General features: G+C 40.5%; 2 protein-coding genes and 1 pseudogene across 2 annotated transcripts; 2 read left to right on the top strand and 1 right to left on the bottom strand.

Annotated features, from left to right (window-relative positions):
- Positions 1-4,931: 4,931 nt before the first annotated feature.
- LOC132156467 (rano class II histocompatibility antigen, A beta chain-like) lies at positions 4,932-6,952 on the bottom strand. The gene is made up of 4 exons (XM_059565454.1): positions 6,736-6,952; positions 6,278-6,553; positions 5,300-5,581; positions 4,932-5,185 (listed from the first exon to the last, which is right to left on the bottom strand). Exons 1-4 carry the CDS (start codon positions 6,806-6,808, stop codon positions 5,064-5,066), a joined length of 753 nt encoding a protein of 250 aa, XP_059421437.1. The 5' UTR covers positions 6,809-6,952; the 3' UTR covers positions 4,932-5,063.
- A 112-nt stretch (positions 6,953-7,064) lies between these two features.
- LOC132156466 (zinc-alpha-2-glycoprotein-like) lies at positions 7,065-8,749 on the top strand (annotated as a pseudogene).
- A 1,667-nt stretch (positions 8,750-10,416) lies between these two features.
- LOC132156723 (zinc finger CCCH domain-containing protein 6-like) lies at positions 10,417-20,220 on the top strand. Its single transcript, XM_059565706.1, has 12 exons — positions 10,417-10,840; positions 13,010-13,226; positions 13,310-13,435; positions 13,518-13,749; positions 13,873-13,991; positions 14,074-14,202; positions 14,291-14,405; positions 14,544-14,653; positions 15,879-16,096; positions 16,513-16,943; positions 17,043-17,216; positions 17,982-20,220. Exons 1-12 carry the CDS (start codon positions 10,755-10,757, stop codon positions 19,439-19,441), a joined length of 3,417 nt encoding a protein of 1,138 aa, XP_059421689.1. The 5' UTR covers positions 10,417-10,754; the 3' UTR covers positions 19,442-20,220.
- Positions 20,221-25,179: the final 4,959 nt, after the last annotated feature.

Genomic DNA, 25,179 nt, shown 5'->3' with positions numbered 1-25,179 from the left:
GACTGTTGTTTCTTCGGTGCCACTCTTGAACGTGCCAGCACAAAGGCTACATGGACTTGGCCATGAGGATCCTCACCACGTAGGTAAGCAACTGACCCGTAGGCGGACTCTGATGCATCACAGAATACATGAAGCTCGAGGGTGATGGCACTTACATCCACGTCCAGTGGGAAGTAACTCCGGGTGAGACTAACCGTTGAGAGCTGAGGGAGCTCTTCTTCCCATGAAGTCCAGGCTTGCAGGAGGTCGACCGGTAAGTTTGGGTCATCCCAGTCGCGGTCTTTGGCCCACAGTCTCTGGACCAAAACTTTGGCCCTTGTCGTGAAAGGCAGGATATGACCTAGGGGATCATACTGGCTTGCTAATATCTTATAGATATTTCGCATGGTCGTCTGGCTTGGGAAAACCGGGCGATGCCTGTAATGGAGTGTATCCTCCATGAAGTGCCAACTGAGGCCTAGCGTCATTTCTTGAGCTTCACCATGCGTCTGAGAAACCCATCTTTCGCTGCTGTCAGACTTGGCTTCCTTAGGCAAGTTGCGAATCACCTCTGGCTGGTTACTGGCCCATTGACGAATATCGAAGCCACCTGCAGCTAGAATGGTTCTAAGCTTCGTCACGAGGTTCCTGGCTTCTACTACGGTGGGTAGACTCTGCAGGCAATTGTCGACGTAGAAACACTGTTCCACACTGTGGCGGACATTTTCTCCTGATTGACTTGACTCATTGATGTGTTTCTGAAGAGCAAAGATCGCGCAGCAGGGACTGCACGTCGTCCCGAACGGCAGAACCTCCCACTGGTACACTGATGGCTGTTTGTCCGTTTTTAGATCCCTCCAAAGGAACCTCAGCAAAGGCTTGTCTCTGTCCAGCAGGCGGACCTGGTGAAACATCCCTTTAATGTCTCCACTTACTGCGACTCGATGCTCCCTGAAGCGCAGGAGGACTCCAAGGAGTGAGGGTCCTAAGGCTGGACGAGGAAGGAGGTAGTTATTCAAACTTTGTCTGCCAAGCTGGAAGCTGCAGTTGAAAACAATCCGCTCCTTGCCATTGTGTCTGACCATGTGATGGGGCAGAAACCACGACTCCTTGGATGAGTCCACCTCACAGAAGTCAATCTTGGTGGCGTACCCAGCAATCTCAAGTTTCTTGATCTCCTCCTGGTAGGTAGATGCACGCAGTGGATCTTGTACTAACCTCTTCTCTGTGTTTCGCAGGTTCTTCATCACGACTTCCTTTGAAACTTGCAGCTTGGGCATGTTTGGGACTCGTAGAAGGGGTGTAGCGTACCGATGCACTCCGTTTACTTCTACACGGATGGTCTCGGCCTCTAATAGGTCCACTGAGTACTTGTCCTGTCTGGATCTGGTCACCAATCTCTCACTTTTGAAAGGTAGTGTATCTAACTGCCACAACCGTTCAACTTGACTGAACAGCTCAGCAGAAGGGGAGGAAACTGTGGTGAACAAGCACTGTGTGGGGGGAAGCTGTTGCTGCAGGTATTTTGCTGGACCCTGAAGTGTCCAACCGAGCTTAGTCTTGACTGCTGCAGGACCACCAGGGGGACCAAGATGCACTGGCTCAATCGGAACGATCAGATCAGCATTATCCGATCCAATCAGGAGGGTTGGCTGAACACCATCGATGGGTGGGATTGCCAGACCTCGTAGATGGCGATATCTTCTCTGGAGCTGGGTAACCGGGTAACTGTACTGAGAGAGGCCTAGGTGTTCACCTGTGAATGCGCCTTGAATGGAGAACCTTTTTGTTGGTTGGGAAGCTGGAGTGATCGTAAAGGACACACGTGAGCCTGACAGTATCTTGATGTCTTGGCGGATAGTACGGAGTGTGAGGTCTTCTACTTGACCCTGTACTCCTAGGTGGCGTGCTGCAGACGAAAGCAGAATGGTTCTCTCAGAGCCATCATCCAGCACTGCATACGTGTCAAGCACTTTATCCTGGTATTGCAAATTGACTCTGACAATCTTTAACAGCACCTGGCTATATCTATTTGGCTGATCCAGGTAGTGAGTCTCTGCCGCCGATGTGATGGTGGGCTCGTTCCCACTCCTCTGGTTGACCTCGTGAAGGACAGAGAGGTGTTTCGACTTACAAAGGCGACACGGCTTCTTGAGGTCACAAGCAGAAGCTAGGTGAGAACGTCCACATCTCCAGCACCTCCTCTTGACTTTAATCCAGTCCACCATCTCTGATTTGGTAAGTCTAGCGAAGCTCTCACATTGGCTGAGGTAGTGTTCTGCCTCACAGTAAGGGCAGGATATCTTACCCTTCCCTTGGGTTCGCATAGAATGAGCTGCTTGAGAGGGCGTGTCGGATGGATGGTTACTTGAACTGTCTATCCCATGCATAACCGTAGTAATCTTAACCTTGGACTTCTGCTGCTTAAATTCCCTCTTATCCTTCTCACTGTGAGCTTGAAGTGAGGGCTCAATGTCCAGGCATCTGACTTCTGCCTTCAGCCACTCTGAAAATTCAATGAGCGTTAGCTTCAGTTTATCCGGGTCCTTCCTATACTGTTGACGACGAAATCTCTCTTGCTGGTGCTTGGGGAGCCTGCTTAGAAGTCGCTTCACATTGGAGCCGCAGTGGAGTTCCTCATGGCCTTCACCTCGGACAGCTTTCAGCATCCCTACCAGCGACTGCACTCTGATGGAGAACTCGTCGAGAGCTCTATCATCTCGGATGGGGGGTAGACGTTCCATGTCCTCTATCTCCTTCAGCACAAACTGATATGGACGTCCATAGCGTTCATCCAGTGCTTTCAGAGCTTCAGAGTAGGGCATACTAGACTCTGCATGAGCTAGCACTAGGCGATGTGCATGTGGCACCTTGACATGCTTCAGCAAGATGGCATACTTGTAATGCTCGGACTGAGAAGGATGGAGGAGTGTACTAAGGGAAAGGCGTAGCTCCACATATTGAGCTCTGTCCTCCTTGGTAAAGTCAGGAAATGTTGGGCCTTCTATATTGGGGGGTGTATGCTGATATCCAGTGGATGGATAATGGGCCAGCATGGCTGGATTCCCTTGGTAGAAAGGTTGGGGTACATAAGGAGGCTGAGGTATTGACTGGTGCACGGGTAAAGGCATCATCTGATCGAAAGCTGGATTTCCATGTAGCGATCTGGGAGGAGCCACATGTGAGAGATGTGATGTATGAGGCTCAGGTGGCACCAGATGTGGATTTTCCAACTGAGGCTCCCTACCTTTCTCGTATTGGCTGCCGGGTGCCGCTGCACTGGGCTCACAATTACCCGATATAGGGTAGGACGAGAGTGAGCTATATGATGTGGCATTTCTTAATAAGCCTACTGATGGCTGTAGACCCTGGGTTGACTCTCTGGGATAACTGGGCTGAAGGTGAGCTGGTGGATCATGTTCAGAATCCTGCTTGATAGCTTGAACACCATAGCGTGGAACGAGCGTATGCTGAGGGGGTTGAGTGACTCGGCTGAGAGACGGAGGAAGTGTCATTTGTTCTAGCTGATGGGTTAGTTCTGCAGCTACACTTGGGTGATCCTCAGTTCTGTGTTGGTGAGGAACAAGGGTTGGCAAAGGCTGTGGTTCACCTCCTCTGTCTGGGTAGAGTTGGCGTACTGGGGTCTGATGCCGTGATGACCTCCTTGACGACTGAGCTGAGGTCCGAGGGGAATGATGCTGCAGGAAAAACTCCAAAAGCTCTGTTTGTTTCTTAGCAGTTTCACTCTGTTGCCGCGCTGTCTCCAAGGCTTGATGAACAATGGCTTCATTTGCATTATGCATTGGTGACATTGAGGATATGCTTCTAGCAGGACTGCGTAGCTCCCTCTCCTCTTCGTGCCTGTGCATCTGCGCTAAGCTATGCTGATCTGAATATTCGACTAAAAAATCATCCAGATATCTTGGGCGTTGCAGTGAGCGTTTGGGGCGCACTGGCGAAACAGGGAGGCTGATTCCTTCTTTACTGGTTGCCATATCATTGACACTATCCGGCTCGAAGGACCATAAATTGTAGTGGGGCTCTGGTTATGAAAATTAGTCAACGATATGGGGTGTCTAGTCAGGACACGGAAGGCAGAGATATATGTTGAAGGCTTTAATATATCACTTTGGAATACAGATATATCACTTCTGGAATACAGATGCACACTTTGGGAATACAGATGCGATGCACAGGCACTATTTCTTATGGTTTTACAGTGTAGGTGTGGTTCTAAATGAAAGGAAATACACATCAATATTACTTCCATAAACACAATTTAGTTAACTGAATAACTATCTCTAGTCACTTAAACAAGCAGTGCTAAACATGTCCCGAAACGTAACCACAATGGGAATAACATATAAGTCACACATACAACAGATATAAAGGCTGTCAATGACTATCAACGTTAACATAAATTACTAATATAAACTATAATCTATATGATATAGTTCCAACTTACTTGTAGTCACTGACGCACACGAACACAATGCGAAGATTAGCTCAACTGAAACTGAAACTAAACTGACAGCCGTTCTCTACAAGCCAGGGCATGTCGCAACATGTCAGAAAAAAGGCGTGGTCTGAACGAACACTCGCTGTACATACTCTGTCCATATTCACATCACTTGAGCCTTTTGCACAGTCCCCATGCCTACAAATGCCCTTGACAATAAATACAGACTATTTAAAAGTGACTAAAGAACACTAAGGCCTGGTTTCACAGGCTGTGCTTATTAAGCCAGGATTAGTCCTTAGTTAAATTAGCGTTTGTTTTAAATGCGCCTTATAAAAATAAAAATAAAAAATAAAAAATAAAAATAAATAAAATACGGGTGTACATTTTAATAAAAATCAGTGCATGTTGCTTTCAGTAAAGACATCTCAAACATGCATTTCTTTTCTTTCTTTTTCTGGGACTAGGTTTTAAGCCTTGTCTGTGAAACCAGGCATAAAATTGCCAAACATGGATTTACAGAATAAAGATTAAATTATAGATTGTAATGGATTCTATCTAAATAAATGATAGCCTACTGTTCTCATCTATAAGCCACAATGTACTGCAGTTCCGTTTTCCCCCATTATAATTGAGAATGCTGTTCTCTTCTTAAAATCAGGACAGATACCATGATTCCCAACAGGATGCCAAGAAGTAGTGCGTAAGCCCAGTAGAGATGTGATGTGGATGCTGAAAATTCAGGCCCTTCAGAAAAGTTTAAAAACAGTAAACAAATATTTTATTAATTATTTTATCAATATATTACTATTTGAACAAAAACTTTATATTTCACATTTCCGATAAAGTGATCACACTTACTCCACTCTGTCATTTTAGGTTCAGCCAAACTACTGTGTCTCACTTCACATGTGTACACGTCCCCATATTGTGGGGTGATATTCATACACTTGTACACTTTGAAGGTCCAGTCTTCCCCATACACTAAGTCAGAGGTCTCTGCTTTCACAGTGGAATTTTGGCCATTTAGATAAAAGTTTATTTCAATGTCACCAGGGTTAAACCCAGTGGCATAGCAGTAAAGGACATTTACTTTTCCTTGTTCTTCAGTAAATTTAGTATACACATTGACGGAAGGACGTTCTACGGAGAAAATAAAGAAAGAATTCAAATAAGAAAACTTAAATAGTTGTTAAAGGAATAGATTGAAGAAAAGTTTTATAATTTTTTTAATTCATTAAAAAAAATAACCTGTTCAGGTTCATGTGTGTGTCATATGAAAATTCAGTCGAATTTGTGAACAAATTCATAGTTTTTTTTAGATTTTACATTTCCGGGTTATGCAGCCGCGGATGTACCACAAATATATATTTTTGCACACCCATTTGCTTAAATAGCAAAAGAAAAACTCCACAATAGTGTATTCATGACTTTCAGTAAAAGGAAACAAATTGAGAGAGACTGATTACGGCAGTCAGAAGAGAGAATGAAGTCAAATTACCGTCCCTCCCATAGATGCTGCATTAGAAAACACCCTCACATTTTTTTTTTGTTATTTGATGTAATACAAAGAATTGTGTTATAGATGTACATTGTTTTGTTGTTTTTTTGGGAATGCAAAACATATATTTGTGATATTCTCTCATTCACTGCTCTTCAAGTTAACCCAGCTATGATGACTACCGCTGCTGAGCAACCCATAATTGTGAAAAAAGTCCATTGAAAGTCCCCAAACATCCCCAATCCCCAATTTAAATTCTTAAAGATTTCCTATTTGTTGTGATATAGAAGGAATGTAATGTCAGTTTAGAAGGATATCATAACTAATGATCAGTTTACCCAAAAGTGCTTTCGATGAATTTGTTTCTTGTTTGAGTTTCTCCAGGTAATCAGTTTGTGCATAAAATCCTGCTAACACCTCATTCATGCAGAACGACTGATCGCGGTCTTCTAAAACTGAGAACCCGGCGCTTGCACTGGGACGCAAGACAAATGTATTTTTTGCCTGGTCAAAGTATGCAAATGTGGCTTCATTCACCAAAACAACCACTGCCTGGTCTATGGTGCCATTTTCCATCATCCTTGTGTAGGCCAGGATATTAACTGTCTGGTACTCTAAAAAAAACAACAACAAAAAACATAACTTATTCATTAATATTAAGCAGTACAATATTTTCAAATTAATAAATGCAACGGATTTACACATGCTAAGATTCTTATCTTCCTGTTGTCTAAATGATGCATTACTTCCTGTTGAAGAGGAGGGATGAGAAAACAAAGCAAAATTATAACTTTACCTGTCCACATAGTGATCTGAGGAGGAAGCAGAAGTATTAATATTAATGTCTGTATGATTTCCATGTTTGCCATTCACGAAGTTTGGTTCACAGAAAGTAACCAAAAGCCAATGTGTTCCTGTTAAAACCAGTATTAGTCACCTGACAATCACATGATGTTTTGACCAGTTTTTCTTTCCATACTTTCACTTTTGATATTCCATGGTTTCCTTTTACAGGCTTGAATGATTTCTTCCTTAAGAATTTTTGTCAGTTCATTAACAATTAGACCCATATAGAGTGATTTCAAATATAATAAAATATTAAAATAACTTGATTGCACCATTAGAGTACAGCAATATAAAAGACCCACTTTCACTTTTGAAACTTGTATTGTTGTGAATGCTGACAAAACAAAATGCAGGTTTTTCATTTCGTCGTGGCTTTCTTTAATACCATCCTTGCAGCAGGTAGGACATTTTGACCAATATAAATATTTTTATATTTCGTTTAATATTGTGTGGGAGAATATATATATATGCTCTTTATGAGAGAAAGGCTTAACAGGTTTAAAATCCAATTAGGTTCTGTGCATATTTTAACATCAAATTACCTGCATGTGATCTATAGATATTTAATATTAATAATATTGCAATTGGTTTACTTTAGAAGAACATGCATACCAGCAGTTCATTGGATGTGCATTTAATAATGAAGGGCAAGTTAGCCGTTTCTGGCGCTATGGGTATGATGGCAGAGACATCATGCATGTGGATTTGGCGAAGGAAGCTGTGGTTGCTACAAGTGAACCTGGTCAACGTTTAGCAGATGAGAGAAAGAGCAAAGAATACATTAAGAGAAAAGAGGCAAGACTAGTAAAGGTGTGTTCTGCTGTGAAAACTGTCTTCCTAAAGTCCAACAACTCCCTCTCCAGGGCAGGTAAATCTGCAGTATATGTCTATCACTGACTGTAAATTGGATGTATACTGTAGTTTTGATGCAGAAATATGTTTAAAGTACATCTACTGTATATTCTCTGTTTATTTTTAGTTGGTTTCACATTGCAATTTTGATAAACAATTCCTTACTTTTCAAATGTAGCAAAACCTGCAGTATATGTGTCTTCTGGAGGAGAAAAGGATCAGCAATATCTTAAATGTGTTGTGCGTGGCTTTTATCCAAACGTCATTAAAGTACGCTGGACTCACAAAGGAAGACCCATCTATTTTGGTGTATCAACTACTGGAATACTCCCTCACAAAGATTTTTTTTCTTTCGCACTTTCCAGATGATCTCCTATCTTAGCCTTAGAAACGTGAGCGGCCACGATGTTACCTGTTACCTATTAATGAAAAAATGAGGATAACCTATGGTAAGTCACTCACAAGGGCATGAATAATTTATTTGAGCATAATGATAAATTATCTGAAAACTTAACACAGACTTGCTCTGTTTTTTTTTTTTCAGGGGAGAAATCCTTGTTTCTGTCACAAATCACCGAACATGTACTTAAGGCAGTGGCTGCCTTTCTTCTTGGATTTGTATTACCAGTGTGCCTAACTGTACTAATTATATGCATAAGGCAAAAGACATCAAAACCACCCGAAGATGAGATTCAAGACACAAGTGATGAATCAGAAGCATCTTTATCTTTGAATTTAATGAATATCTCTCAGGAAACATAAATACAAACCATATTCCAAAAAAGTTGGGACGCTGTACAAATTGTGAGTAAAAAAGGAATTGAATGATTTACAAATCTCATAAACTTTTATTTTATTCACAATAGAATATAGATAACATATCAAATGTTGAAAGTGATACATTTTGAAATGTCATGCCAAATATTGGCTCATTTTGTATTTCACAAGATCTACACATTCCAAAAAAACTTGGGACAGGTAGCAATAAGAGGCCGGAAAAGTTAAATGTACATATGAGGAACAGCTGGAGGACCAATTTGAAACTTATTAGGTCAATTGGCAACATGATTGGGTATAAAAAGAGCCTCTCAGAGTGGCAGTGTCTCTCAGAAGTCAAGATGGGGCAAAGGATCACCAACTCCCCCAATGCTGTGGCGAAAAATATCTGGAGAATCTGGATCAATCTCAATTTTTGGAAAACTGGGACGCCATGTCTTCCGGACTAAATAGGACAAAGACAACCCAAGTTGTTATCAGCGCTCAGTTCAGAAGCCTGCATCTCTGATTGTATGGGGTTGCATGAGTGCATGTGGCATAGGCAGCTTAAGAAGACCTAAGACAGTTGAGCAACTAGAAGCCTGTATTAGACAAAAATGGGACAACACTCCTATTCCTAAACTTGAGCAACTTGTCTCCTCAGTCCCCAGACGTTTGCAGACTGTAATATAAAGAAGAGGGGATGCCACACAGTGGTAAACATGGCCTTGTCCCAACTTTTTTGAGATTTGTTGATGCCATGAAATTTAAAATCAACTTATTTTTCCCTTAAAATTATGAATTTTCTCAGTTTAAACATGATATGTCATCTGTTGTATTCTGAATAAAATATTGAAATTGGAAACTTCCACAGCATTCTGATTTATTCACAATTTGTACAGTGTCGTGGCCTAATGGTTAGAGAGTTGGACGCCCAATCAAAAGGTTGTGAGTTCGAGTCCCGGGCTGGCAGGAATTGTGGGTGGGGAGAGTGCATGTACAGTTCTCTCTCCACCTTCAATACCACGACTTCGGTGCCCTTGAGCAAGGCATCGAACCCCCAACTGCTCCCTGGGCGCCGCAGCATAAATGGCTGCCCACTGCTCCGGGTGTGTATTCAAAGTGTGTGTGTGTATTCACTGCTCTGTGTGTGTGCACTTCGGATGGGTTAAATGCAGAGCACAAATTCTGAGTATGGGTCACCATACTTGGCTGAATGTCACGTCCCAACTTTTTTGGAATCGGGTTTGTATTTAAGGCTAGTGTGACTCCAAACCCTATTATTATTATTAAAGTTTAGCCACAGACAAATACTTTTATTTTCATATTTGTGTTGAACTGAATCTCAAGTATAGTATGCACAAAGTCTTTATCTCTATAGGTATCAAAAATATATGCTAGAGATTTCACATACTAGTTTGTGATTGTTTAAGCTTGTTCACTGTTTAAAGAGTTTGTAAATGAAGTGAAACTTGTATAACTTTTTTTCTGCATAGTCTAACATACATAGGCTACTTAACACTATTGTCACCTTTACTGTTAATAATTCATTTACACAAATTAAACGGGCTATTTATGACAAATGCTTTATGTAGTACATTGGTGTTACTTTGGGAATGTAAGTTGTTCTGTTAAGCTTTTAAACTTATACATTGTTTAATTTTGCTCCATCTGTTTTACTTAGACATTGGGCTATTTTTGAATTGCACAGTTGTGTTCAATATTTAGTCTTTTAATGTATTTAGTTTTTTTCTTGTTTATGAAATTTCCAAAACACGTAAAAGAGCTTAGTACATCGCACTGCTTAAGAAAAAAACATAATATTGGTCAAATAAAAAGAAAAGAAAAACAGAATATAAATAGTGCGTCATCAGAACATGTACGGCGAGCTCAAAACGATGACATCCTCAATAGCCAATAGATTAACAGAAAATTGTTCTCGCGATTAGGCGCCAGTGCTTCAACCAATAGCAGAGTGAGTCTTTGTGGCGGAAAACCCAGCGATTGGCTCTGCTTACAAACTGGGCGGAACCACTGTGCTTCTGCAAGATCCTCGCAGCCATTTTCACGAAAATGTTGCGGGCGCCATGTCTGAGGAAGATCTAGAAAAAGCCTTCGAACATGAACACAATATTCTGCGTCTGCAGTCTCGCACCAAGACATCTGTGAAACCGCCGGGGACACAAACAAAGCTGAGGGTATCAAAGCTGTATTGAGACAGCGGTAAACATGAGAGCGGATATATGTCTGTTAAGCGTCTCACGTGTTGTTGAGACGCGTAAACCGTGAGTTTTTCTCCAGACTGTCAGTAACGTTATATCAAAACCTTCAGGAGAAGGGCCAGTTCCGTTTCCAACCATCATGGCTTTTGTGAGCCTCTTCTCCAGTCCCCCAAGCCCCGTACTTGACAAACACATGACAGACTGTGAGCTGACAGGGCAAGAGAGGTCGAGTAAACATGTTCTTGTCTGCAAATGCTTCACTGTGTGGGTCTATCGAGTGTATGTGGATCTTTTGACATCTATTTTGGTTTTCCAAGTATGTTAGGCTTCGTTTTCGCTGTTTGACAGGCCTTTCCCCCAGTTCACTAAATAATATTTTCCTGCATGTACTGTAGAAGTCTTTAGTAGCTTGTCATTATTACTGTAATGTTAAAAAGTCGCTTGAAGGCTGTTGAATATGTAAATGATCACGACGCGTACGATGCCCCGCCCACTCACGGTCCATCGGAAAGCCCCGCCCACTTCGAAAAGGAAAACATGTCTGGTAGAAATTCAGGACAGGACTGTTGAGGCATTGTGAGCCATGTGTTGAGCTGTTTTAATTATCAGCCAGTGATGGGAGGTTCTAAAGTTGGCCGAGTCTGTCTTAAATGTATCTGCCCACTTTGACCCTATTTATTTCTATTTTCTTTCATGCATTCCTAGTATTGTACATGATTCGTCATCAAAATTTTTATAACATCACATTTTTTTGTCCATTTATATCAAACGTCATTGTCAGAAATAATGTTAAATGAGTTAATTGAAATGTCATAATTTCTGAAATCATAACTTCACAGGCCTAGATAAAATATTTATCAAGTTAAGTCGCAGATAACATAATTTTGGCCCACACTTTAAAATATCTACGCCATATTTGGAGGATTTCTATGTCCTCATTCTTGAATAATTTCAACTCCAACCCATGCTAGTTTCAGATTACTTTTTGAATCAGCGTAACACCTTTTATCTCTTTGTGTGCATTATCTACATTTACACGAGTACATTGCTCATGCATTTAATATTGAGAAAGTGCTATGTGTTTTAATAATGTGCTATGTTGTAATAATTAGGTAGCAGATAACATAACTTTGGCCCACACTTTTAAATATCTACGCCATATTTGGAGGATTTTTATGTCCTCAATCTTGAATATGAATTTTTGCCCCCAATTCAGATGCATTTTTACCCTAGTAATGTAAGTTGCAATAAAGTTGCAAATATTTCCAATGGTGCAGTATAAACATAGCATGCATTACTGAATAAAGAGTTTGCTGGCTTGACCTTGAAAGTATCCAGATGCAAAAGATCTCATTGCAACTCTAGCCCATGCTAGTTAAAGATTACAACAGCGTAACACCTTTTATCTCTTTATGCATTATTTAAATTCACACATGAGTACATTGCTCATGTGTTTAATATTGAGAAAGTGTTGTAATAATGTGCTATGTTGTAATAATTATTGAGTTTTCTTCCATATCTGTCCTCAAAGTTCAACATAGAAGACACCAAGTTAGTCATCAGACCAGTACTACATCATCCCATTGAAAAACACTGATGTTGTGTGTTAACTATGTAAAAACAATCATTTTGTGTTTCCAAGCACACTAAGGTAGTATAGTGCCATATTAAAGCATGCATTATGGTATGTAAAGCCATTTAGCAATGTAAAATCCCAAAGATCTTGGTTTCCTTCTATAGTGTCATCATGGCCTAATTTAGTAAAGACTGCTGTGTCCTTGTTCTCACTTCAAACTTTAATGCTTGGAAAACTTGGGAATTTGACTCAAACATTCACATCCGTATTGGTTGTAATCCAAAAAGAGTTAGCTGCTCCATTCATTTTGCATTGGGCATTTAAGAGGAAGGTTTATGCTGCTTGATTATGTGACTCTGGCATTACCCAAAATAATTAGAATTACATAAACATATAGAAAAAAAGATTACTATGTTTGAAATATTATGAACAGAAAAGCAAATTGCAGTGTTTATATCCAGCATATGCTCTTCAGAACAGAATAGACACTTTAATCTTTTGATTTTAGTTATATTTTTATTATGGCTTTTTTGAAGTTGTAACTATATATTTACTGATGGCCTATGCAAAGCTCACTATGGTGTTGTGGGTGTTTGCTAATGCATTGTTTTAATGTTTGTAGGATGTTCTCTCTGTTTGCTAGAGGATTGTGGGTGGTTGATTTTTGGCTCAAGTCTTTAAAACTTCATAACAAACCTTTAATTCTGTGCATGTTTCAGTATATGACTCAGTATATTTCGCTATTTCCCTGATTTGATGGCACTTTCTTGGCTCATTGTTTTATCCAATTAAATTCTCAAACATGTTTGATCTTACAGGGAGGATGGCGAATTGGAGGACGGAGAAATAGATGATGAAGGCATAGGCATAGAAGAAGTGAAGGAAACCATGGAGGATTCTGAAAAGGTCGAGAAAGACAAAGAGAAAGGAAAAGACAGAGAAAAAGATGAAAAGTCACACCGGCATTCCCGAAAGCGACACAGGAAAATTAAAGAAAAACGACGGTCGAAAAGAAGGAGACGAGACCATCAAAAAGTACATTCTTTCCTATCTTTTTTGTGCAACTGTTACTAGTTTTGACCTTTTCTCTTACCTTTTTTCAACATTTTCCAACTCAGAATCACTCGCCATCATCCAACGGCTCCAGCTCGGACAGCTATGACTCAGATCACGAGCGACAAGACAGACCTAAAAACAAGAAGAGGAAAGGAACATACCGTGACCACGATGGAGAACTGGTGCAGGTCAGTTCAGAGTCAGGTACTGGATTTAACATTTCATTAGCAGCAGCTTTCAGTTCATTTTCTTTTCTACCCACATCTCCAGCGGGAAAATGAACCCACGAAACCACCAAGATCAATGCAGCACAAGAACAGCGATTTAGACAGATACAGTGACTACAGTGAAGAAAAGTATGACTATGATGAAGAGGATGATTTCTCTGAGGAGCTGTCTAAATACAAACATGCTAAAGAGTCGTCTGGTCATGGCAAAGGAGGGGCTAAAGACCAGGCCAAGAGACCAATCATGAAGGGACAACAACAGCAGCAGCAGCAGTGTATGGTGTTTACTTTACTAACAAAGAAAATAAAAGACTGCGTGGGAATTCATTTGAAGACCCAACAGACTAAATCTGCAATTTTGGCCATTCCTTCATTAATTTCTTTCACTTGTTATGTAGTTGGTGGGCAGCGAGGTAGAGGTCGTGGTGCCATTGGCAGGGGACGGGGAATGCCGAACAAGAATAAGAAACAGAAGGGCAAGAACTGGGGCCGGGGTCGTGGTCGAGGAGGAGAAGGGGTGAGAATTTCTCATTTTTAAGTGAACCATCTGCAGTAAGATCTCTGGGCACTCATGTTGTTATTGTCTTGTCCTCATACAGGATTCTAAAGATCCAGCCAGTTTCCAGAAGAAGCGTCCAATCATGAGCCAGGAATTCATTAATCAACATACGGTTGAACACAATGGGAGGCACATTTGTAAATATTTTCTTGAGGGTAGATGCATCAAAGTAAGCCAATTTCACCCTTGTCACACACATGTTGGGTTAAACAGTATTTGTTTAAATTCAGTTGTAATGTGATGGTAATGCTTCACAGGGGGACCAGTGCAAGTTTGACCATGATAATGTTGTTCCAGAGAAGAAGAAAGAACTGTGCAAGTTTTATGTCCAGGGATACTGTACCAAAGGAGATATCTGTTTATACATGCACAATATCCTTTCAAAACATTTCTTGCATAAATTTTTATAGATTAGCAGTAGGAAATAATCATAACATGACATTAGTCAATAAAAAGAAAAGGGATTTCTGTTGTTTGTTACTCATTTTGGACCTTGACTCTTAAGTGTAGGTGAATATCCGTGCAAGTTCTTTCACACCGGAGCAAAGTGTTATCAGGGAGACAACTGCAAGTTCTCCCATGAACCTTTAACTGATGTTACCAAGGGACTTTTGGAGAAGGTATGGACTAACTTGTGACTTAATAGTCAGTTTTCTCACAAATACATGCACTGCATGCATATTTAAAATCCACACTGACCGCTGAGAATTTTAAGTAACTTGGGATAATGTGCCTTGCTCCTGACAACTTTTCAGATTTATTTTTAACGCGTTCAGTGAAAGGGATTTACTCTGTATATGAATTTCATTCCACGCTACAAGATCGTATTTATATAAACTGGAATAATACAAAAATAGAGCCAAACTAAAACAGAAATTAGACAATAGTAATAAAAAAGTATAGTGAATAAATTAAATTAATAATAACTGAAGGACATGAAAGCATGTGTTTCTGTAAATAAGGTGCATTAAGTGAATGAATCTTTGATTAATATGAATATTTTAATCAAAAACGTGTCTCCATGTACTATTTAGTAAAATTCTAGTGCATTTAATCTATTAAATAACAGCAGAGTGAGCGAGTTTTTGGGAATGCTAAAATTAAATTTATTTGAGTGAATAAAGTACCACATTTCATTGTCAGGATGGGTAGATAAAATTTTATTTTATTCCACCTTCTAGAACATCCTCAGTTTATATATTTTCTAATATATATATTTTCTACTTGGTTGCATTTCGGGTCAAAGCAAAAAAAAAAAAAAAAAACATTGTCGGAAACATCAATATAAAATGTGGTGAACTATTAATGGGCAATTCTACAATTAATTGTACTATAAATTATACTGCAAATGGAATATACGGTAAATTGATAAACTGTTCGGCCTGATGATGTTTAATGTTTCAGAGAGCGTCTGTAGTCCCATTTAGCAACTTATTAGCAACCGTCTTTTTTAAGAAATGTAACAGTAAAAAAAAAAAAAATCACAAGTGGGGTGTAACTGTTGTGTTTTATATTGTAGAATCAAACATAAAAGTCTCTTGAGCTTGTGTGAAACACGGACCTTATTTTAGGGGATTTAACCAAACTCCCATTCAAAAAACCAATTGACATGGACGATAGAACCGGAAGTGCTACAATGCTAACTTGCTTCCTCGTTTTTGCCTACAAAGTGACATCATAGCTCCACCACTCTATTAGAGCTATTTTAGCACTTTAAGAAGTCCAGGTATGAAACTGTCACATCCAGCAAGGTATATGTTTTAGCATCAACTCTTGAAAGCACTTAATGTCACATTCAATGAATAAATCACACATTGGAAACCTAATTATTGCTGCACATTTAAGATCCTAAATATAGATGAGGAAACAGTCAATGAGGATGAGCTGGAGTTAGAAGATCTGAGAAAACAAGGAATCGCTCCACTACCTAAACCACCTCCAGGAGTTGGATTGTTACCCACTCCTGGCCCTGGAAGTCCAACGGATGGAGGCAAGAAGATCCCCTCTCTTTTTGAGATTAAAGTTCAGCCTACTGTGGACTTGGCACAGAAGATTGCTCTAAGGTACTGTTGGCATTTATTAACTTAATCCTTTTAACACTTACTGTTTACATCCAGAATATTTGGTCAAGTTTGGTCTGTTTACATATCATATAAGCTGTTCTAGCATTATCATTTAGATTTTTCTTATATCCCATTCACTTGTTTGTTATCAATAAATATATTTTCATTTCTACAAGTCAAAAGAAACAGTAGATGATTATTTCTATATTCATAAAGGTCACAGTTCAGAACCACAGTTACTTCAGATTGGCATTGTATGGATTACCTATTCATTATTACAGAACATTTTAGAAAAATGTTTTTACCCCAATAGTCCCAAGTGGGTGTCAGTTATATTACATACAATTATGTAAACAAGTTGCTGTTGTAGTTTGTGCTTTCATTTGTAGCATGTTTCATTGTGGTTTTCATTGCAGGCCCAATTTCTACAACAGTACATCTCCTCCCGCTGGACAGTTTCAAGGTGGTCCACAGTTTGGCAGTAGCCCTGAGGATATGCAGGCTGGCAATATGATGTCTTCTCCACCCAATCCTTCCCATTCCCCTCATCCAGGCTCCATTGGAAGTCCTCCAATACCATTCACAGGTCCAGGAATGCCCCAAAGCCCACCATGCCCTCCTCCACCCCAAGGCTTTGGCCAGTGCTCTCCGAGGCCACCTCCAGGTCAGCCGCCTGCTTTTCATGGAAACATGCTGCACATGAACCGTCCAACACTGAATCAACAGGGGGCTCCCCTGTTTCAACCTGTGTCTGATATGCAAATGAACATGCCTTTCCCAAACATGGGCCAGATGCCCTCTGAGTTTTTCAAGAATTTGTTTAGCAGTCAGTCTCTGGCCCAAGGGGGTATGTCTTATCTTAGTATTTTCCATTAATAGATCCCCTTAAAGTATGATATTTATTAAAAATGGATTATTGACGTCCTGTTTTCCATTGTATCTACAGATGAGGGACCCATGCAGGACTCGCAGCCACATGGTAACGCTGATTCCAGTGGGATGCAGGACATCCTTCCGGCTGTACAGAAGGCTTTGCTTTTACATCTCAACCAGAACAAGCAAGACTCTGACTCTCACAGGGAGGAGGGACACGGGTCTGCACCTTCCAACAGAGAGAAAGGTTAGAGTGGGATATTGGACATAAACATTTTGAAACAATATTACTTTAACCCCGAACAACAGCGTGCTGCAGATGTACTAAAACCTGGAAAACAAGATACCCGTTTTTTTTTTTTTGGTCTGTGGTTAACACAAGCTTGTCAGATTTTATTCTATAATGTAAAATAAATCAGTAATGCATCACTTGTGATATTTCATGTGTCTTGTAAAAAGTTGTTTCTTAAGTGGGACTACAGAGATTGCTAGGGGTGTTAAACCTACCGGTAATCACTGCAAACAGGAAAATTTATCTATTCACTGTTACAGCAAAATATTCTAACTTTAACTTTCACATTTGAAGTAAAGACTAAAAGAGTTAAGCTTAATATTAGTGACACTGAAGTAATGCATTCGTGGTGTAGTTTATTTATAGCCAAACCTTAGCTTTTCCTCTTCTGCAGATTGTTTTTAGCCTTCAAAATTAATAAAACTTTTGTTAATTTGTGAAGGTTATCGTGATTAACAAAACTTGTTAGAATCATAAACTTTTGTTGATTGCAGCTTTTTTATATATATCATTTTTTGCAATAATCCAGAAGCCAGTAGAAAAATCCTTTTGGACTTAAGCGAGGGAACCAGCATCGTAATGTTTTATATACTGTACAGTCAAATCAATTTTAAAATGGAATAGTAACACATTAGTAAAGTAGGTTTAAAATATGAAAACCCTGGTTCTGGTTTGATTCTATTTGAATGTTCATACTCTAATATAATTTCTGTTTATTAGATGAAGCCCCTAATTGGTACTCCAGTGATGAGGAAGAGGGCAGTAGCGTAACAGCCATCCTTAATACTCTAAAGAAGCAGAATGACATGCTGAAAAACCAGCCTAGCATGGGACCAGCCGACCCCAGACTCCAGAAGGAACGAGTTTTGCCCAACGATCCTCGCTTAAAACCTGACCCACGTCAGCATCCCCCAGATCCCAGAAAAGATGCTGGAGATGGTGTCGGGGACCCCAGGCTTGCCAGAGACCCACGCAAGATGAAACCTTTGGACTCCTGCAAACCTGACCCTCATCGCCACCCAAACCCCGCCGTGTCCCGCAAACCTCACGCCGGAGAGGATGATGATGAATGTGAGAGAGAGCTGAGGGAACAAGCAGCCTTGATCCCGTTGGATCCCAGTCCTGGAGCTGCGCTGCGAGACCCCCGCTGTCAAATCAAGCAGTTCAGTCACGTCCGGGTGGATATTCTCCTCCAGCGTCCGGCGTTTGCACAAACCGTGGTTTGGGCTCCAGAAGACCTCATACCTCTGTTGATTCCCAAACAGGAGCCCTCCATAAATCTTCCACTCCCACCTTTAATCGCAGATGCTCAGCTAAACCGTAGTCTTTCCTCGCCACCGGATCATCCTCCATCAGCAACCCCAACACCTCCTGATCCACGTCTGGCAGCCGCCCGCTTCAAAGAGGGAGTCGGGCGCCTCGGCAGTCCTCTTGGTAGGGTTGTGGATACTCGTCACCACCACCCGGACAAGCCCCTGGACCCACGTACTCATAAGACTCTTGATCCCAGAATCATCCGCTCTGGAAGCCTGGACTCCAAGCTGCCTGGTATAAGGGAGAGTACATCTGGAGGAGGAGCCTCTGACCCGCGGCTACACCGTGGATCTTCAAACCAACTGGTTGGTGCTTCCACTAAGCCCGAGTCAGAAAAGTTGCCCCCATATGCTCCCCACCTGGCATCTTCAGTGGGTGCGGGTCTTGAAAGCCCAACCACGCTTTTAGGTGGGATAAGTTTATACGATCCACGCAATCACAGCCTACTTTCCCCGAAACGTGAAAGTGAAGAGCACTCTAACAAATCAAGTATCCTAAAGCCGTCTGCAAAGCTTCCAGGCTCTCCACCACATGCCTCGCCGTCACAGGGAACAGGAGTTGAAAAAGACGATCCACTTGATGACTCCGAGAGCAACACTAGTGGCTGTCCATCAATTACTCCCATGGCTACAGTGATGCCAGCATCTCCTTGCTCTCCAGTTTGGGCGGCAGCTCCCGCCGTGCACAACTTGCCTATCCAGGCACTAGCAGGACTGATCCGGCCTGCTTACACTGACCCGCGGCGGAACAAACCCATGGTTCCTCCTCAAGAGGATGAGCAGGACAAAGACAGTAAGAAGAAAGACAGGCCCTTGAGGGATGTCTTCAAAACCTTTGACCCCACAGCCTCTCCATTCTGTCAGTAAACACGCCTATACGGAATATATCTCATGCATTTACTGTATTCTGTACATCTGTTCTTTATATTCACCCTGCATGTATATAAAGCTTTTCTATTTATTTCTATCTGTTTGTACATACATTCTCCACTGCTGCATTATGATCTAACCAGATATATTTTTATTTTGGCGTCTCGTGCATAGATTCTCATTGGACAGGCAAGGGCTTTATTTGCTTAAGAAGCATTTTAAGTACATTTCTATCTGGAGACTTTGGTAAGCAGAGTCTGCTAAACTGGTGATTACATATATAATATCAGTGATGCAATGGTTCTGTTTCTGTCAGCGGTTAAAAGGGATGTGTGGCTTAAAGTTTTCATATTTTTAGTACTGTGTAATGCATAAAGCTATAGAAAAAATATAACATTTTGCTAAATTCCCACGTTATTTATCGCATAGCTACATACAAAGTATATATAAACACTGTAATATAACAGCACTTCTATGTCTCATTCAAATGTGCATTTCATCAAATCATTTGTGATTTTGGTGATGAAAAGGTTCCTACGAAATTCTATTCAGAGAGTCTCTGTTGTAAATGGTTTTCTTTTTAACGCAATCTTTTTTATGGTCATTGTTTTTTGTGTAGATAATTCTATTTTATTTGTATGTGTTTTTCCACTAAAAATGCTGAACTGTTTTGTGTTCTTTTACCAGTCTGACTGAAATGCTAAGGGAAATTAAATACATCAGTCACTTTTTAATTCGATGTCTAAAATTGAATAAAAAGGATTAAGTGATTCTGATATTAGTGTTTTTAAGTGGATGTCACTTTTGTGTTGTGAAGCACATCACAATAGCAGCCAGCTGAGCAACTTCAGTCATTGTTTTAGCCTTCAGGCTAATGCATTTTACTGTACAATGAACTTTGATCTTCAAAAATAGTGTCAAATCATCAGTTTCCAACTAAATTTCACACTTGATCTCATTTATAATTTACAATCATACTTCTAAAATGCAGTTACCATTACTCTTCAGATACATGTTGATATATATATATATATATGCATTCATATAATTCAGACAAAAATGCACAGTTCATGAAAAATTGCACATACTGTAAAATAAAGTATGTGAAATAATCAGTCTGAAATTGATTATTGAACAGTTACATGTATACCATTCAAACATTTGGTTAATGTTTGAAGCTTTCATTTATTTATTTAATTTTTTAAGTTTGATAACTTTTTTTTTTCAATGTCCTTTTCCAAAAATTTTTTTGGGTTAGTAGACTTAAACATCAATTCATGTATTAGAAGATGTATGTTTTTACAGTATAACAGTAAATTATTTATTAATGGGATCAGGCCTGCAATTATACTTGGATGTTGATAATAAAATAATGAAAACGTTTTATCTTTTGACTTCTCACATTTTGGCTACTTATTATTTTATGACGTCAGTATAAATATTTTTGGAGACTTTTTTTTTTAAGCACATTGTCTTTATTGGGCATTTTAAGTTTGGTTTGAGAGGCTAAACATTTTTTAAATTGAATTAAAGCATTTAGCAGATGTTTTTATCCAAAGCGATTTACAGTGCATTTAGGCTAAAATTTTTTAGCTAACGTGTTCCCTGGGAATCAAACCCACGACTAGAGTCCTGCACGGGTTCGGGTACCCGCGGGTTTGAAACAGGTGAAAAATATCCAACTGTGTCGGATACGGGTGCGGGTCGGGTCGGACACAGGGGAAACACGGCACGGGTTCAAAACAGTCACGTGCAAACGTAAAAATAGACTGCGGTCAAGCCAGCCGCACTTCTGAAAAACATGGTTAAGCCAGCCGTGATTGAAATTTTTGTGCGCGCGTAATACCACAATTACGGTACTGACAGGAACACACATATTTAATATGAGGGAAATAGACATGCATGCATGTGTGACACAAAAAAATTAACTTTTAGGTAGCAAAATATTTTTTAGTAATTCTGTCAATTACACTAAGGTTATTACATTGTCTGCTATATATTTGCTTCTTATTTATTAAATACGGGCAATTGATTGATAAAACATTGATCAAAATTAAGATAAAATGAATAAAAAACGAATATCTTTCAAAAAGAGTTTTCAATAAATAACTTCTGTATGACCTGGCAATAAAATAAGAAAAAAGTGTGTCTAATGTAACGTTGGCTTAACTGATTTGATTTCGGGTGAGGGTCAGGTCGGGTGTCGGTTCTATTTTAAGCAGGTCGGGTCGGGTGCGGATTTTAAATAGTGCTGCTGTCGAAAACGGGTCGGATGCGGTTTTAAGCACTGCGGGTACGGGCGGGTGCGGATTTACAAAATCGGACCCGTGTAGCTCTCTGCCCACGACCTTACGCTGTTAACGCAATGCTCTACCACTCGAGCCACAGGAGAACTTATAAATTATAAATCAATGTGATATACCAGTTTTTGTCATGGCTGTTGACTTAAAGGGGGGCTACAATGGTGTTTCGTGTATTCAGAGTTGTTCAGTGTTAAAGAGATGGATTCTCATGATAAACATGTCTAAAGTTTTAAAAAATAATTTAGAAGAATTAGCTACTGAGAATTTCTGTGCTGAAAATCTTACTTCCGGGTTGGTACAAGTTTCGCCTGTTTTTTTCCGATCGTGGATCCAATGACGTAGACGAGAACGTAAGTCCTTATATGAGCATTTCTACCGGAAAAGCACACACTGACCGGAGGAGAGCGAGACCGCGCACGTCAGCCATAGACAGTAAAAGAAATGGACACAGCGACCCCATTGGATTCAACGTTGAAAAATGAAGTCAATTAGAAGCACGCACTTCCTGGGGGTCGGGCGTACTGCACAGACTCAAATGATGATGTATATGTCACGTGAGCAACCTGTAAGTCTTCTAATCGCTGTGCCAAGAGAAATCTGAATCACCCACCGAATCTTCCAGAGAAGGTGAGCGTGAACAGGAGCAAATTTTGGTAAGTATTCTGATTAATTATCTCCCTTGACTTTATGCCTCCACGTTCCCCCGATAGCCTCATAGACAGTAAAAGATTGCCTGCGAGCTTCTTCTCCTGTCCATACGGTAATTTCTCTACTGTGCGACAGAGAGTCGCTGGTTATCGTTAAGCCGCCTTTCCACTGCACACGACATTCGGACACGATTGTCGCATTTCTCCCTCTAGCGGCAGTTGTGCAGAACTTTCAAACTGGTCGTGCAGCAACCGTTACCTTGGCATATTCACCATGGTAAAATTAATAATTTTAATGAACATAGTTAATTTATGAATGCATCGTCACAAATCAGGTGACCCCCAAAATAAAAACAGTAGGTTTTATGGGGCTAATCAACGTAAATAATGGTTTAATAATTATTAAATAATTATTTCTGCCATAAGTATTATAAACCACCATTTTACAGAAATAGTGTTTAAAGGATAATGTTAATGTTAACAAAATATTGGTAATTCTGACCTCGCACCGATAGTTTTGATTAGAATACATCACATCCGGTCGGGCGTTCGCATACGGTCTAGTCGCAGAAGTTCAAATATTTGAACGTATCCGAGGCTCAAATCAGATCGAAATTTCCGCATACGCATTTGATCGGAACTCCACGCAGCTCCCGCATTACTTTCCATTGGAAATGAATGACTTCCGGTCTGTCGCTTCTCGTTCGTCGGAGACAGTGGAAAGGCGGCTTTAGCCTATTTTTTACAAAAACTGCTTCTACGGGAACATAACGTAAGATACAAGGTAATGGAGCCTTTTATACATTTTCGTGTTTCTTTAGAAATAATTAATGGAGAAATGGAGTCTTTAAACGCCTCAGATGTAAAGTTATTCGCTGTCAAATTGACGCTAAAATGAATGGGAGTCAATGGAATGCTAACAGCAGGTTGGGGTCCGCTAGCCAATGGCGGCGCCCAGGGGTGCTTCAAAAAAATATGAAACCCTGCCCCCCTGACATCAATGCACTTCAAAATCATCCGCAGCGCTGCATAAGTTTTGTTCGAGAATGCCTCCAAATAAGTGCATTTTTGGATATGAGGGAGAGTTTACCGTGTTCAGCTTCCCCAAGAACCCATTGTTACATGACCAGTGGATGCAGTTTGTTTTCCTGGGCAGCAAAGGAGTGTATCAAGTGCCTTTGTCATTTTGAATGTTTTACATTTACATTTATTCATTTAGCTGACACTTTTATCCAAAGCGACTTACAATTGCTATATATGTCAGAGGTCGCACGCCTCTGGAGCAACTAGGGGTTAAGTGTTTTGCTCAGGGACACATTGGCGTCACACAGTGGATTCGAACCCGGGTCTCTCACACCAAAGGCATGTGTCTTATCCACTGCGCCAACACCACCCCAAAACCACGTTTTGTAAACGAGGCCCAAGTCGACGCTGGATTTGCACATCGTTTGCTATTAAAACATGGAGCCCATGTTTAAAACATGGATAAAAGACCCCATTCATGTAAGTACAACTGCATCAGATTTCTGTATTTTGTTGGAAATCAGCACACAATGGAAACAACACGAAACATCAGTATTATAGCTCCGCCCACCGCACGCCTCCAGGAGCTCAGCTTGATTACCAAGCTCATATGGCCAATGAGCAAGCTTGCTTGTTTTGTGAGATACTGTGCATCTTTATCTTCATGTGCCTCAACAAACTCCATTCATCCAGTTGCTCTGGATCTCCTGAAACACAACACAGACAAAGTCCTTCACGTTTAGGATGCTACTACATGCATACATGAGCTGCTCAATCTCCTCTGACCATCTCCGTTGCATTTCTTTTAGTTTTTCCAGAGCTTCACTTGAACACATCTCATCTTCCACTAGATTTCGCATAAGAACACAAATTTACTTGATTCAGTCTCATGATGCATCCCCTTGAGTTCTCTACGCCCTCAAGACTCTTTGCATCACACGTTAAAGCTGAGATGAAGCCTGCCACTTCTGAAATCTTGTCAGCATGAGCTATGAAGGATTCAGGTTGAACCTGAAGTGTTTCCACATGCAATTTATCTTCATCTCGGACATGAGCTCAACTGTCCAAGGGAGTTGAAGTAGTGACAAATATGTACATTACTCGCAACTGTGTGGCCTTTACCAGAGCATCGTCAAGTTGTGGATTTGATTCAAAAGAGAAGCACGTGTGTGCAAGCTGTTAATTATCACTGCAACATCTCTGACCAGAGCTGAAGGACTTGCTTGTAGTGTGCAGCAACCTCAAACTGAATATCCCTGCGAGAAGGGTTTGCTTCTGCCATGCTGTGGAACCCTAGTTTACGGAGCATAATGTCAAAACCACCATCCTGAACACAAGCAGTCTTAAACCAGATGGACTCATTATTGCTACACTCAAGAGCAATTGTAAACCAGCTGCCAGCAGTTCATGTGGATGCTACACTGTAATACAGAACAAATTACTAAGATGTACCGCTTTGCACTCTGTGCCTCCTCGCTGTGTGGATGTTTGATGGTCGTGTACATGGCAGTATGCAGCATGGAAACACATTTCAGCATTTCTAAAGAAGCACCCAAGTGCTTCTGTTGTCACGCAGTTCCTGAATTCTTTCAACGACCAAGTTGTGAAGAAGCAGCATTGCTTTTGTGTATACTTGAAATGCTTTCAATAAGGACGATATGTCTGCTGCAGCTCCTACATGAGAAAGACACTGCGAGAGCCAATCAGCAACTGCAGTGATCTTCCTTACATCGTCTTCTACTTGAAAGATCTATAGAGACCA

Source organism: Carassius carassius, chromosome 14 (assembly GCF_963082965.1).
Source record: "Carassius carassius chromosome 14, fCarCar2.1, whole genome shotgun sequence".
In the NCBI taxonomy this organism is placed as follows: Eukaryota; Metazoa; Chordata; class Actinopteri; order Cypriniformes; family Cyprinidae; genus Carassius; species Carassius carassius.
Note: the sequence above shows the minus strand (reverse complement) of the source record. Positions and strands in the feature narration are given on the sequence as shown.